The 16,015-nt window shown below is 39.9% G+C and overlaps 1 protein-coding gene across 15 annotated transcripts in view; it reads right to left on the bottom strand.

Annotated features, from left to right (window-relative positions):
* The window catches only part of BRSK2 (BR serine/threonine kinase 2), a 327,332-nt gene that overhangs the window by 40,840 nt on the left and 270,477 nt on the right, over positions 1–16,015 (bottom strand). For 9 of the 15 annotated variants that reach the window (XM_069857785.1, XM_069857791.1, XM_069857789.1 and 6 more), the window contains exons 12-14: positions 11,816–11,966; positions 7,804–7,869; positions 3,843–3,866 (exon numbers count right to left, since the gene is read on the bottom strand). In XM_069857785.1, coding sequence (XP_069713886.1) covers positions 3,843–3,866; positions 7,804–7,869; positions 11,816–11,966 — 241 coding nt within the window. The remainder of the gene's footprint in view (positions 1–3,842; positions 3,867–7,803; positions 7,870–11,815; positions 11,967–16,015) is intronic. The other 6 variants (XM_069857792.1, XM_069857798.1, XM_069857797.1 and 3 more) reach the window with 2 other exon arrangements.

Raw genomic sequence — 16,015 nt, forward strand, 5'->3', positions numbered from 1 at the left:
TTTTGAAAGGCTATTTTATGTGTCTCTCCTATAACTGAAGTAGCTGAGTGCCACACAGATGTGTCGTGCATATGGGAAGTCCATGAGTCCCTGCATGAGTCATCAGGATAATATTCTTCCAAACCATAAATTACAAAAGGAGCCTATAGATTATCTTGGGTAAATGTGGAAGGCATTTAGGTACTCAGAGATGCAGTTAAGCACCTATTCAGGAGCTGTTCCCACCCACTCTTAATTATGGTGGGAAAGTCCTCTCTGACACTCACCTGAATTCCAGGACACTTGATTAAAAGTCCCCATCTGCTATTTCCTCTTTGCAATCAGGTGTTTCCACAGTTCTGAGATCTCCCCTCCTGACCCCCTAGCCTCCCATTTTTTTACAAAAATGATTACACGCACAGAGGCCAAAACACAGCAGGCCCCACCTCCCACCTCCCAGTTCCTTATTGGAAGCAATATTTGAAAAAGAGTTGCTGTGTACTGTGTTTTTATCCAGCCTTGGAGCCTGAGGTAGGGGACAGAAGAGAGAGTTAGTGTGAAATGCTCCTGGAAATGCATTCAGTATCCACATGATTCTATCAGACAAGCTTTATTTCTGCTGCTCATTTACATGCAAAACATGTAAGAAGAAAAGTAGGCCCTATGGCAAGTTTTAGTTTGTCCACACTGGAAATTGCATATAGGAGCATTGAAAAGAGCTTAAAGAAACTCAGTTTAATTTTAGGTGTTGGGGTTAAAAGAGAGCTGTATGTTTTCAAAAATGTTTCCTTTTACAAGAGAGTGCTGGTATGGGACATGGTACCCAACCTGAGGAGAACTTCCTTGCACTTTCTTCTATTTAATACACTTCCCATAATTTACCTTTACAAATGGGATACGGTTCCCAAGCTAGCTATAAAACTCAGTACAGTGGCAGGTTCTATACTCCAGTACAAAAATGCTAACAAGCAAGAATGACAGATTTATCCTTCCCATCAAGATCGTCTTAGCTGGGAAATGCTAGAATTCAGCTTTTTAAAAAAGGCCCACATGAACTGCTCCTGTATTTCAGAGTCAGGTGAACTGAACTGGGACAGTGCCAAAAAGAAAGTAAAGAAAACGCCGCTTTACGCTGAAATGCTGTAATGAAAGAACAGATAGAATTTAAATTTTTATCCTTCTCACCAGAAATGAAAAGTACGAGGCTTTCCAGGCAGCACATTAATATGGCAGGCCCTGGATGATCTGATGTGTGAAAGGAGGAGAGATATATGACGTGATCTTATCTCTGTGGCTATTTATTTAGTGGGAAACATCTATTAGTGAGTATTCTCCTAAGAGTCTCTACAGGCATTGAATTCACTAGAAGTATTAATGCTATAATTATTCCAATAACCTAATACTAAATGCAATGATCTAGGGAACTATGAACATTGTGCACAACTCATTTTGCTCTGTGTTTTGCATTGCTACAAGCCTGGACACTTAACTCAATGGAAACTACCAAAAAGTTGTTGAAAATACAAGCAGAAAAGTTAATGTAGTTGCTCAAATAAAAAGTACTCCCTCAAACAAAACTGCTGGATTTAGAGACTCAAGAAGAGACTCTTTAGTCCCTTCCAAATTGATAGAGCTGTTTTGCTAAGCCTGGTGGGAGAAATTGAAAAAAAAGATGTAGGGGACATTCTAAACATATAGCGGGCACTGCAAGCTATTCCTCCCAGCTCATAGTCTGAAAATAATCTGGAGATTTCTGAGCTGTGAAAGAGCCAAGGACTGAAAAGGAATGTGCATGTGTGGGCTGTAGGTTGCAGATGAGATGATTTTATATTTTATTCAATTTATTTGATACTTCGAAGTGTCAAAGTTAAAAGGTGCTTTTTTTAAAAGTAAATTCTACTTTTTAGCCAGATGCTGTCAAAGGGGAAGCCATGTGAGGCCAAATTCATGCTAGACCAGTGATCTCTTCCTGGTGAAACTGAGGAGCTGGAATGCAGTTTCCATCTGGTTTCAGAGAAATGCAGAATTTCTTGAGAGCTATAAGAGGTGAAAGGCTGAAGCCTCACCCTGCTGAGGTGTAGGCAGAGAGAAATACAAGAAGGAAAAGCACAGCTGACCTGGTAACCATACTACAGATACAGAACACATATATAGCCCTTCATCCAGATTAATTTTCCAGTGCTTTAAACAGTACATCTGGTAGTATATACCAATAGAATATAAGGCTTCAAAGCCAGCCTCAAACATTTGGCATTTGTTTTTTCTTTGAATAACTATCTCATAGACATTTTTCTTACAATGAAAGGGAATCTGGTACCTTGTTGCAGTCCCAGCAGAACTTGTTGTCATAGCACAGTTTTACCAGGATGCTGAATGCAGCCTCTTAGCTGGTCAAGCTGGAGCCATGCTTCCAATAAGGAGAGACTGCAGCGTGTATGCAGCATGCAGTACTGAATAAGACTTGTGTCCCGGGGTGAAATGTCTTAGAAATTTAGAATTGGCTTGATTCCATGTGTAGTTTTGAAACTCGTTCCCAAAATATCCAGCCAACCTCTTATCTGCTTCAAGCATAAACTGTGTGGAATCTGATAGCCCTCTTTGCTTGCTCACTCAAATAAAACAAAAAAATTCTAAACTTCATGTCAGGGTATGAAACCCCTGAAAATGACCTGAATTAATATGCAATAGTTGAGCAATGAGGCAAATGTTGTGTGTTATAATATTTCATCACTATTACTGTAGGGTGTCCAAAAGATACAAACTGTGCTTCCTTGCTCCCTGATATAGGGAATATGAATAAAGTATATTTCACGCTCCACTGTCTTAACAGTCCCAACTGTGCAAATAGTACTAACTATAACACCTCTTACTGGGAATATTTATGCTTAATTCAGGTCTACTCATAGTACTAACTGTTTGCTTCATACCTGAAGCCTTACAAAGAGTACAGAGAAAGGACCACAGCTGTTGGTAACACACCTCTTCTCCCATTCAGCGCACACACAGAGTGATGTTAAAGAACACCACCAGCCTTAATTGGCTAATGATTAGTACTAAAGTTCCATTTATAAATGGTTTAGAAAGAATTAATAAATAGTAAAGCACGCTACAAACACGAGAAGTAAATGTTACAGATGCTAATTAGTTTTCCCAGTACCTTCTTCATAAGTTTTTGCTGTAGTCTGTAGTGATCTATTACAATGTTTTTATTAAATAATCTATTAATAAAATACTCTTCTTCTGTTAAGTGTTTGTAAATGGAACTTGAATTTGAAGCATGACTGCATTCCTAGTTGTACCTATAACCTCTTTATTGAAAACAAAGAACTTTGAATATATATCTGTTTGTAAGGCCACCTGTTCACCTCTTGAAAAACATATGCTAAAAAGAGAGGGAATACCTGGCATTTTTTAATGCCATGGATGGGGGTCAGCTTAATCTTAAAAAAAAAGAAGAATAAAAGAAAAATAAATTAGGATCAAAATTAACTTGAGGGTATAAAACAGACACAAAAAGCGCTAAAGAGAGAAGGGGTTTTCATTCTTATAAGTTTTCCTAGCACCTGTACAGTGTCTGAGGATAGTTCTCTGTGCTCACAGTCACAGAAACAGAGAGACAAACGAGGACAAAAAGACCTCCAAATTAAAGTATATGGAGTGTGACTCCAATCTAAAAGCACACAGACACACACAAAAGCACCAAAAATGCTTCTTCCCACATCTCTCTCTCTCTCTCCCTCTGCTGTAAAGTCTCATTCACTTTAGTATATCAGCCTGTATTGTCTTTGTAAAGTGCAAATGAAAAGTTTCTCTATAAGATACAATAGGTCTCACAACAGGAATAATCCAAAACTAGAGCTTACCCCAATGGATCAGCACTCGCCATCCTCGGAAAGAGAAAATGAAGAGAGAGGGAGAGAGAAAGAAAGAGAGAGGGATGTGGAGGCAGGTGGAGAGAAGAGCAGGAAAAGCAGAGTGAAATACTGTTCGGAGAACTGAACGGTCATAATTGTTGCCACCGGTGCCCATGTCTTCAGAGACCAGGAACACTAGGGGGACAGTTTAATTTACCAGAAAATAACTTTTGTCCTGCTCACAATACTGCAGATGCATCCAGCTTTGGCACTGGGGAATATGGAAAGGGATATAATATAGCTGTAAAAAAGATTCCCAGCCAAATCTCAATAAAAGCAGTCAGCAGAGCAATGGGATTGACACTTCATGCTGCATTTCTTTTCTGCCTCTTACATAAGGCACAGTTAAATCAGACTGTTATCAAGGAAATTGTGTTTTTTGTCCCCAGTTTGCTCAGTGTCGTGTCCCTCTGTCCCCCAAGCTGGCCTGGTAAGTAGAACTTTTTTGCCACGAATGAACTGTGAAACATATTGGTTATTAAAGCATGCATTTCTGATCCAGCTTGGGAGCCCAGGGTACAAGATTGTAGCTCAAGCTGTGAATCTGCTTTGATACTGGCTTATTAGTCATGATGGTCTTATAGTTAGGAATTCAGATCAGCTAGAACATACCAGCTCAGCAACCCAGCACTTATCTCTGTGGATGCCATCTTGTGCTCCAGGATCTCATTTTTCATTTAAAATAAATTCAGTCTCTTGGTGTTAAAGGTTGCAAAGAAAATCTTTCAAATGTGAATGGAAAATAAATCAATGCTGTGCTAAAAAGAGTCAGAAACAGCAGCTCTAAAAGCAGAATGAATCTTTGGCACATTTGACTTTAAAGCCTAGTGGCAATCAAAACTTCAGTATTCCTAATGTTTCACTACTAACCCAAGCATTAAAAATCAGAAAGAATAGTCAGGTTATTAAGTTTTCAGAGGTGCAGGTAAGCAAACTCAGGAAAATACCACCATCTTTTCACATCAACAAAGATTAGAAATCTGGTGCATTATTAGGCCAAATTATTTTCAAGTTGGATGTAGACCTTTTTTTCCTCTCTCTCTCTGTCTCATTCTCTCCATTTTCAATAACCGGCTCCAAGCTGCCAGAGCTACCTCTGGCTGGGTTAGGAAAATCCATTCTTCACAAGATGGTCACCAACAGAAATACCAAATTTGATAAATGCCCAGTAGATTTCACAGTTTACTGCTCAGTGCAACTAGCCATGCTTCGGGTTACATCAACATCGCAAACGCTGGGCTGGGTAACGCAAGGCAGTTTGAGAAAAGTTAAAATTAAAATGTCGTTAGAATAGAAAGAAAAAGCTGTTGTGCTATGCATTGATAGAGAAGTCGAGAGAAGCATTACAGCAAGTTCTTTTTTATGTGTTTGAGTGACACTCCATTTGTATTTCACCCTGGAGCGCACATTTAGGTAAGATCTAATTCACACATACACAAATACATATATGTGTTTATATTTAGGGACAAACACTGTCCTCAATTGTACCCATGCAACTCTATCTACAGTGATGTAACTGAGAAGAGCAAATTGACACCCATTGTTTATTGGAATGTGTTTGTGTATTTATACAGAAAATACACCCATATTTGCACATGCAGTATATTAAAATGTAAATAGAATGGGTGTAAGAAGATGAGTTTTTCTTTCAAGTCATTTTTCCAACAGGGAAGGCACGGAAGAGGTTAACAAAGAGAATGGAAAGCAAATTGGCAATAGGGAAAAGGAAGAGGGAAATGAGGTTTAAAAAAAATGAACAACCCCAGGACAAAATAGACCCAGAAGCGCAGACATGTGCATTCCCTACAATACTGAAGCAAGTGAACTACGGAGCTGCAGCAACGCAGATACAGAAGAGAAGTACTGAAGGAGGGGGTGAAAGAGAAAGTCAGAAAGAAAGAAAAAAGAAAAAGAAAGGGACAGTGGCCTCAGCTACTAAGACAACCATGTGCATCTAGAGGGAAGGGACCCTTAAAGATGCAGTATTCCTTTAAAAAAAGACATCATAAAGTTGGATAGTTAAACACTGGTAAAAAATTTAATGGCCCATGACTAGCTGGCAACACTTTACTGGGGTTCTCTTTGCTGCCTATCCCTTCCTTTCATGTGGCTGTGCACAGATACAGAATCCAAGTCCTCTCACTTTACCACCACTGACATCCTTCATCCTAGTTCTTAGAAGGGGGAGAGAGGTAAGACCATAGAATATGCGATCCTCTAAAAATCAGTCCAGTTCTTCAACGAGAAGGATCCTGGGTGATCCTTGTGTGGTGCTCTAACCTTCTCCTCAAATACTTTGAAAAATATCACCTTTGAGAGGGAACACAAAATGCCCATGGGTATTTGAGAAATTCCCTCAGCAGTTACTGAAGGCTCATTTTCTCTGCTCTGAACACAGCTGTAGCAGCTGCTAGAGAAGAACAGAGGGACAATGAACGGTGCTGGGAACATCTACTGAAAGACCCTTCTCCTGTCACAATTAAAATTTCTGTACTTCTCTTACTGGACCTGCCTTTCAATTACTGTGGAAAAGCTTATCTTTGGAGAAGTTTCAGACTAACCTTTAATGTAAGAAGCGCTACGTGTTCAAGAATGGAAATTATGCATAGGGGGAATCAGGGAAAGGAACAGGAATTCCCATGTCACTGGGTAACAGTCCAAAGCCTAGACACTAAAGACTGTATAACCACTACTTCTTCAAGGCTGTGAAAATTAAAAGGTTTTTAACAACTTGGGTCCAATGCTTGTTCCTATCTTGGCATCTTAAAGAGGGTGCTTTACACACCACATGAGGCACGATCTCTCCTGCAGATGCATGTTGTTCTTCATTGTGGCAGGTTTGAGACTTGAAACACTGACCACAAAGGACTGCCTTAGCCTGCAAAAGACCAAAACAGGGGCCGTCCGTCACACAACCTACAAGTCTCCTTAGACTTACAGACCACATTTATCTTTAAATAGAAAGGTTTCTATTAAAAGGCAAAATGGAAAGATGAATGGTTTGCCAAGTCCATAGGTTCCTTTATAGAACACACTGCTTCCCCCTTTTTGAATCATATGTGGAAGACTCTTAACCTCTGGGTAAGCTAAGTGATTGTCCAAAACATATAAGGATTACATTTTGAAGAAGAATTATCCATTGGGATGCCAGCTTTTAACATCAGACAAAAATTCTCTTCTTCTGAGACCAAAATTTTAGGACAACATATTCACTAAAAACCTTCCCAAAAGTCTAAAATTATTTTTCTCTTCGTGGACCCACGAGTCCACTTGCACTCCCTAAATCTGGTAGTCAGCATATCTTCAGAGCTGGGAGTTTCCCTGTTTGTTATTCTTCATCATCTGTCACTTGAACTGCTATATTGGAATCACCCTCCAAAAACTCTATCTTCAATTATCTTCTCCTTCTGTGTTCTCTGGTGCAGACAAGGTAGTCTTAAGGAGTTTGTTACCTACAGACATTTAACATTTTGCTCAGGATTTGGACAGGATTTCCAAAGTTTCCTACTGTTGTTTCCACTGACTGAGTTGTGCTGCTGTTTCTAGTGCTAGGAGTGGAGCACTCTGGGCTTTCTTAATGTTTTATATTCCAATCCTTCCCAAAGCAGTCTTAGCAAACACGTCTTCTACCCTGGGCATCCTCACTCTTGGCAGAACTGAACTAGGAGCAGCAGCAGGATCAAGTTTTAGTGGGGAAAAGGTTGGTACAGTCACAGGCTGTATTGGGGTTAGCCTCAAATGAATGGCACTGCATAAAAAATATATGTGGTGTGGGACTGTCAATATCCCACCCTCTCTGTTTCTCTCTAAAGAGAGAACAGCTGTGTCCCCACACAGAGAAGGTAAGTACTGCATCTTTAAGGTCTCAGCAGTGAGGTAGAGGAGAAGAACATATTGTCAGTGTTTATACCTTTCTTCTTTGTTGAATTTGGGATTGGCTTCAGAGATATCCAGGCTTTTACTGAACATTGTTTTACTATGGCAGGAACAAAGCGAGAAAACAGAGTTACTAGTGCGGACATTTATAAAAGAGAGTCACCTGAAGCAATGCTGGAAACCCAGCCCCCCCAACCCATCCTCCCCTCTTAAAGCAGTGCTCTGAAAAACTTTTCTTTTGCTTTCCAACTATGGATCAAGCCTACACAGTGCTGAAGTTCATTATCTCTCCCTGATTTCTGAGGTCTAAGATGATTTCGCCCATACATACTTGTAAACCTTGCTCTCCCTTAGCCTATCGAAAAACAAGGTACCACCTACATTGTCATATGGTCCAGGGAAAATAGAACATGCCTGAAGGCACAAATTCCAAAGTGTTCATTACTCAGACTTTTCTAGATGACCTCAACACTAAGCACAGTCTGGGAAAAGGCTAAAATCAGACCACAGAGACTCTTAGAAGAAGATCAATCCATTTTGTATTCTAATTTGTAGGGTCCATTACCACTCACTCCCAACTCTCTTCTCTACAGTCAGTGTACAGAGAAACGTCCTCCTTTATCATCTTGTGTCTGAATCCCAGAAGCTTAGAAGCAAAATGCCCTATGCTTCACTAAAGGGGCAGTTCTCTCTAATATGTTTCACTGGTAATATGCTTCACTGTTTCACAGAACACTGCTTCCTAATGTTAGCTGATCTTTCATGCAAGCTATCCACTCCAATAACAAGAAGAAAATGAATAGTTAATGAAGCCCATTTTAGAACAGCTTCTGGACTCTTACAGCAGAGCTGCTCAAAATTTCTGGCATATCCTCAAGGGATTCTACCTCCCATGAGACTCTTCCTAATCTGTGCGATTTTGGCACAAGGGACAAATCAGCTGGTATTAAACTAAGCTCAGAACCTACCTCTTTTCTTTTGACATTTCAAAGAAATAGCAGATAATCTGAGAGGTGTGGATACCCATTTCAAAGAAATAGCAGATAATCTGAGAGGTGTGGATACCCATTTCAAAGAAATAGCAGATAATCTGAGAGGTGTGGATACACAACAGTAGAAGCAATTAAGACGTTATTATGAACCTGTTTAGTTGACAACTAGCAGGGAAAACCAAGAATTAACAAAATTTAGTCACCAATTTTAGGGTGGCTGGTGTCTGTACGTACTAAATTTGCCATATATAAAGACCCAATGGAGAACACTTGAAGAGGTCAGCACAAGCATTTCAAGCTCAACAAGCAGCCTTTGTGCTGAGTTCCTCTCCTCCGTTATCCAAAACTAAGTCACTTCAGGACTACATGTCACTTAGCATTTTGTTTTGTCACTTAATAATATGTTTTTCACTTAATACTTTCTCAGCCTGTAGGGTTGAAGGCTGCCAAGTTTCAAATCTTGATGGAAAGATATGCCCTTAAACAAGCTCAGACCAGACACTTGTAGGGTCCTCATATCGTTTCCAAAAGCACAGTTCATCACATAGACAAATAAACCAGAGGTAATAACATAAATCTCCTTTTTGCAAGCAAACATCTGTTTACTATAGGGAAAGAAGACAATAGGACTATATCACAAGACACATGGGTGTGTTCTACCCACTGGATAGAAGAGCATTTCTGCCAGCTTAAGAAAGAAGCAAATGGCTCTGTGTTTCCAGATGTTTACACAAGTCATCAGTGTCTAAACAGGAGGCCCATTTCCAGGGTCTACCCCCTGTCTTCCTAGTATTGCAGGATAAAAGCACTGAATAGTCATCTGCTGAGACAAAATATGTCATTCTTAAAAAAAGCATCCACCTCTGGGATCTAAGAACTACTGCTGTAAAATCCACTGTCAGTGGGTCATTTAATGGACTATAATATGCAACTAGCCATTAAAAATCCCTCACTCTTGGTGGAAGGCACTTGTCATTTTGTTACTGACTGTTCTGACAGCTGGTGCCCCATCAGCAATGCATCGTCCCTAGACAATCCCTATGTAGTGTTGTTCATTAATGAAGACAGTTCATGTTATAAGCGACTGTGCTGCCAGCGACACAAAATGTGCCATTGTCATCTGTGGATGTGGATGGTATGAATTATGGAAGCTCACATGTGGAGTAAAATAACATCTTCCCTTTAACCCCTTCAAAAACAAGCACTACCAAGCCCATAATCATCAATCATGGTGTTAATGCATCCCTTTCTCTATCCTTAATCAAACCTTTACATCCAGCCCTGCATTGTGGTATGCCTTGCCCTGTATCTGTTTTGTGTGTGGCAGGTTTTGCTTCCTCCCTAAGCTAAAGCTCTTCTTTACTGATATGTAGGTTGGATACGTCTCTGCTCTGAATTCTTCTCAAACCTTTTGACTTCAATTGTTCCCTCATGTGCAGAATTAAGTGAGACTTGTAAAATCAAAAGAAATACTTTGGACAGCAAGACACAGTTTTGCCTCTTCAGACTTTGGAATCTGAAGTCAAAGCTGGAGCTGGAAGAGAAGGTTTCAGCTCCCAGAAAACTTTGTGCTCAATCTAAAACTTCCTATTTGTTCTGCCCAATGGGCCATTTACTGTAAACAGCTGTTGAGTACTGTACATAGGCAGCTTTGGGGTGGGGGAAAGTGATTTACCTCTGTCTGGTTCTGGGAGCTTCATGGCCCATGCATTTACCAGGTACCAGATTAAATACTGTAAGCTGGATAAGTAGTGAGCAACTGTTTGTCAGTGTTGCGTTCATTCTTATCACCTTGAGGCTTATGAGGAACACTGAGCATACTCTGTCCAGAACACTTCCTTCACCCAGACCTCACATCAGAGCAAACCATATTCAAGACAGGTTTCCAACCTACACTACAACTGTAAATCTTTATGGCTGTGTATCTCAAGGCCACACAGCCAATCTTAAATAAATTCTAGCAGATTCTGGAAATGACCACTTTTTCCTCACTGTAGACAGAACTGTAACAAATGCCAGCAAAACTTCACAGCAATTTTAGGGACCAGAAATTACTTTATGTTCTTCACCTAGATCTCAGTCAGCAAAGGAAGTTTCTGGGCACAGTAGGCTCTTTCTGAGCATATCTTAACAGCTGAACAAAAAAGCTGAAGCTACACAAAGCTACAGATCACCAGCATACATACAGGTGAAATGTTCTTTTTTATTGATTGATTTATATAAGTGTGATTCCAAATGCACGTGCTTCCCTTCGGCTAGTCATAGGGTCTAAGGAAGCAATTTCTGTGGTTCACATAAGTGGACTTTCACAGTTCACTTACTTTCCCAGAACCTGCCTTGAAGAGACACCATTTTCCTCTGCTGTTTCTCCACAAGACTGACATTTTCTTTGATAGAAAAGAGGCAATATTATATATATTCCATCACTTTACAGGCGTGTGGTAATTTATGTGATCAGATGCATGCTGGATCTGACAGCACATTTTAGAGGCATCTACAGATGCCTGGACAGGGCTTTCCAGATTCAATCTGTTCTGATGACATAGAGGGTGGAGTTAATCGCATTTAACTTTGGGTGCATAAAAGCTAGGCACCTAATCCAAGACTGTCATCTAGATTCCTGCTGTAGGCTATGGAGACAGAGAGGAACAACCAGAGGCTAATTTATCCCATCTATGGTTGCTCAAACAGAGAACATATGTATCTGAGACCTTCCAAAGCCCTTGTCTGTCCCCACTGCCTAGAATGACAGCCTGTATCGCAAGCTCAGACTGAATTCTCAACAATTAAAAGGAGGTGAGATGAATCTTGCCCAGAGGATATGGTGGTTTCCTGAGCAATAGTTGCAAGCAAACAGAACTTTAAGCCCCTGGCAGGACTTCTGATCCTGCATGCGTAAGTGCTGCTGGCTGCCAGATCACGTTGCAGATGTGCTTGGAAGTTGTAATGAGTGCTGATGCAAATAGAAAAGCTCTACAGCTCCTTCGTATGTATAATATAAAAGGGGGTAGCAAACCCAGACAGGCAGGGCTCCTGGGTAAAGGAGAGACCCACCTCTGTCCATGTTGTGCCATTTCAATAGCTCTGCGAGCAGGGACTGGAGAGCCGCCATCTGTCACACTGAGAACCTCCATCGACTTCCTTTCTGGCCGTCGCTTCCCATGCCTGTTCAGCATTGGGGAGTCCACACGCTTCCTGGGGGGATCTTTATGAAAAGAAAATGCTGTCAGCTGAATTCTGCTCTGGCTTACCTCACAGTTTGGTTAAACCCTCTCTCGACACTCTCACACCTCCCCTACAGCGACAGATATCTTTCTGACGGAGATGAACACGTGTAGTCTTTTCCTTCTTCCAAGTCTGGAAACATTAAGACATAACTTGCAATCCATCTATAGAGAGGAGCAGTGCTGCTTCCCTGAATGCAGGAGCAGTGTAAAATAAAGGTACAACTATAGCATAGCTAGTCGAAATTACCTTACAAAGGTGATAACAGTAATAAGAAGATGACAGCGCAGGCTACAGCATAAGCTGTTAGCCAGAATATAAGTCACCTAGGGATCCTGTACATGTACTCAGTTTGCCAGAGTTTGCCTTCAATGCCCCTGCTAGCTAGAATAAACGTGACATAGGGACATGAGTACGCTCTGAAGTCAAAACTGCATTCTCCTCTGAAAACATACCTCTTTTTTTTGCATCTTTAAGATTAGATTTCAAGTTTTATCCACTCCTTCATATTTTTCCTCCCTCAGCATTACAAATTAAACATATAAGCCTACCTGAGATGAATCTCCACCGAGAGCTACTTGAATTTATCTGAGGTCATCATACAGCTTTTACTGTTATAGTAACTGAAGTGCTTTATGCTTTTTATTGTGCAACATTTCTATGAGGTATTGAAGTGCTACTTTCATATTCCAGAGTGAAAACTGAGGTATAAGAATGAGATATTTTAAGGCAATTTATTTCTAAAGGTGCTGACAAGCATTTACTGAGTTTTTGAGGAGCACCTAAGTTGATCTGAAAAGACTCTTTGGATACCAAACAGCATTGCAAAAGGTGACTTGCCTTGCCAAACCATACACACCTCCATGGTGAAGCAGGGAACCAAATCCAGATATGCTGAGATGTTTTATAACTAACATCTCTTATGGCATCAAAATAGTAAAAAGGAGGAAGGCAGAAAAAAAAATACAGAAGGACTTATTTTTTTCCTTAGCTGGGCTGTTTCAGTTCCCTGCCTCTACTTATAGACACATTTTTACTTTTATTGGAGAGTGGCCACTTGTAAAAGGAGGTATTCTTTGCCCCTGCAGTCAGAAAGAAGCTCACAGTGCCCAGATCCTAAGGCTTCTTCCTGTGCCATGATTCCTTTGTAAAACCACAAATATGGTATTTGACAATTCTACCTCTACTGCCTAGTCTGATGGTATTTTTATTATTCTGCTCTCCTCACCCTTCCATCTACATGCTTGTTTCTTCTCTCTCACACATCATGTTTTTAAGAACAAGATCCCTTTAAGGCAGAGCTTATTCTTGAAACAATGAGCATGAACAAACATGCCTCAATTGGAAGTGGGCTAGTGATACCAACTGACCCCATTACTGATTCTTTGTAGGCATAGTTATAATGTTACTGTCAAAAAATAATTTGAAAAAGCACTCCATTTCAAAACTACATCCAGTAATAAAAATGTAGTAGAAAATACTAGTAGGGATAGTGATCTTCAGATTAGGAAAAATGTGCAGTACATAAGGCTGAGGCAAAACCAAATGGAGAACAACCTAATAAATCAGTTACATTGGATGACTTCAGCTGCACATATGTAAGTCAAAAGTAAGTAGGGAAAAAGTTTAGACATTTGACATTCAGACTCCTGCATCTTCAAACAAGTTCAAGGAATGAGAAAAGATTCACCCCACAGGACAACTGCTGGTATCAGAAGCGTGACTAAAGCCAAGTAACGTGCATAATGACAATGTAATTATGTTTTGTATCTACAACAGAGCTGATATATGTTTGCAGAGGGATATCAGACATTAGAAAGGAACGTGGAAGAACGCAGTTTAAAAGAAAGGGAAAAAGAAGGAAGAAGAAGGAAGATAAAGAAGACGGCTAATGTGAAAAGAATGGAGATGAATATGCTCAGACTGCATCAATGTTAGTTAATAATAGTTTAACAAGAAAGATGGAAAAAGGCAAGAAAAACATTTTTAAAAAGCAATTTCACCCAAGCATGTTCAAAACACAAGATTTTAGCAAAGAAATTCAGCTGAGTGACACTTTAAAAGTGACTTAAAAATGGCCAAATATAAGGTGGACATTAAAAGACAGTGACAAAGATAGGTGTAGAGAAATTAACTGAAGACTCAAATAACAGTGTTTTGTACAGCCGCCAGAAACAGAATGCTTGAGAGACAGACGGTAGCCAGAGGGACCATGAGAGGATCAGAACAATTAAGAAGGAGAAGGCCATTGCTAACAAGCTAAATGGTTCTTTTATATCAGTCCTTGCTGCTCAAGATGCTGGAAGATAATGATTTCCAATCCATATTTTAAACTATTAAACAGAGAGACTAAGCAAAAAAGACCAAGTGAAGAAACACACCAATACAGTACACAACAGCAATTCACATAAGTTTGATGGAAAATACATCCAGAAGGTTGAATGAACGTGTTTGGACTTCTAAAAACGGTATTTGATTCTTCTTTAAAACTGGCTACAATCCTACAATATACATGGCTGAGGACAGCGAGTATTGTACATATTTTTTAAAAGGGTATGAGTAAGAAGTGACAGTGCACCGAGTCTGTCATCACTGTCAAGTCTAAAGATACTTAAAAACCCTATAGTGGTGTCATATAAAAGCATGGGAAGAGTTTGAAAAAGCACAGCATCTAAAAATAGGAAAACTTCCAGTGTTTACCCTTCTCAACTCTCTAAATATTTTATATAGGGAAAAACAATCAAGTACTGGTCTGGATCTGTGATAGTTTTGAACATGCATTTTTCTTGTATTTCATATCAGAAAAGTGAAACCATTCCTAAGGATTTTTATAAAGGAAGAGAGAAATCATATAGGTAATAATCCACTTATAAAGGCATTCATCTGGAAGGTGGGAAATAAAGGTTCCACTTCTGAGTTTGGATGAGGCACCTCTATCCTATATAGCTATTTCGGCCCATTCTCTTGTTCTCTGATTTATTAAGAAACTCCACCCCACAAAAGCCTATTCCCCTATTCCTTAAGGAGACAGTAGTTTACATTTGTTCATTTTACTGAGAAGTTTCTCATTTCTATATTTTCAAGTAAAGAAATTGAAGGTGGACTTGAAAGACAGGGAAGGTGGCCCTCCCCTGGCCCTCTGAGAAATATTCATGTGGCTGAAACAGACTAAAGGGGCACCAGAAGACAGCACTAGTCTGAGATGGCCGTATTTTCACCTGCATCCATTCTTTCTGAGACCTAACAGGCAAAGAAAGAGGAAAAAGCAAAATACTCAGAGATGTACTTTTTCTTTTCTCTTTTTTTTTGGCAAGAGCTCAAGCAATGCACAACTCTCATAAACGTGAGTTTTTCAAGCTGCTGTATTAAATCTGTTACTTTTTCTCTACTCTTCACTGTTTGTACAAGGCCACTGCCAATGGCTAACGATGAGATATCAGAAGCATGACTCCTCTTAATTAAATCTTGCCCTGTGTTATCAGAGATACTGCTGGAAACAGGGGAACTGGACACCTCCCATGGAAGAGGAAATACAACTTACAAACACCCAAAGAATAATGCTCAGAGTCTAAACTGTGCCAATCAGACACAACGATACATTTACAGTAGCGTTTCCCTGTTGGGGAACATTTTTCAATTCAAACCATGAAAATAGTTTGGTATGTGGGGATGTATTTAGGGCATAGATACACATTCACTTACATTCTAGAATCAACTTGCTTCTTTTCTTATGACAAAAGCATTTCTAAAAGAAGATGATGGTGTCCTTACATGGCAAGATAATCTGTTTGAGTCACAAGCTGATTAGTAAAGTGCTAGATGACAAACTGCATTGAGCAAGGCGCTTTTGACTATGGGACCTGCAGTTGGCACATCTACCCCTCTTCCCTGCTAACATTATCTCTGTAGCTCCATCCAGATAAGAGTTTAAAAATTGCCACCTCTTCTCCTATAGAGGAGATTTACCTGTGAAATTATAGGGCCTGAAGCCTGGAAACTGGATAAAGTAATACTTCAACGGAGTATCAA

The sequence above is a fragment of the Phaenicophaeus curvirostris genome, chromosome 5, assembly GCF_032191515.1.
Source record: "Phaenicophaeus curvirostris isolate KB17595 chromosome 5, BPBGC_Pcur_1.0, whole genome shotgun sequence".
NCBI classification, from domain to species: Eukaryota; Metazoa; Chordata; class Aves; order Cuculiformes; family Cuculidae; genus Phaenicophaeus; species Phaenicophaeus curvirostris.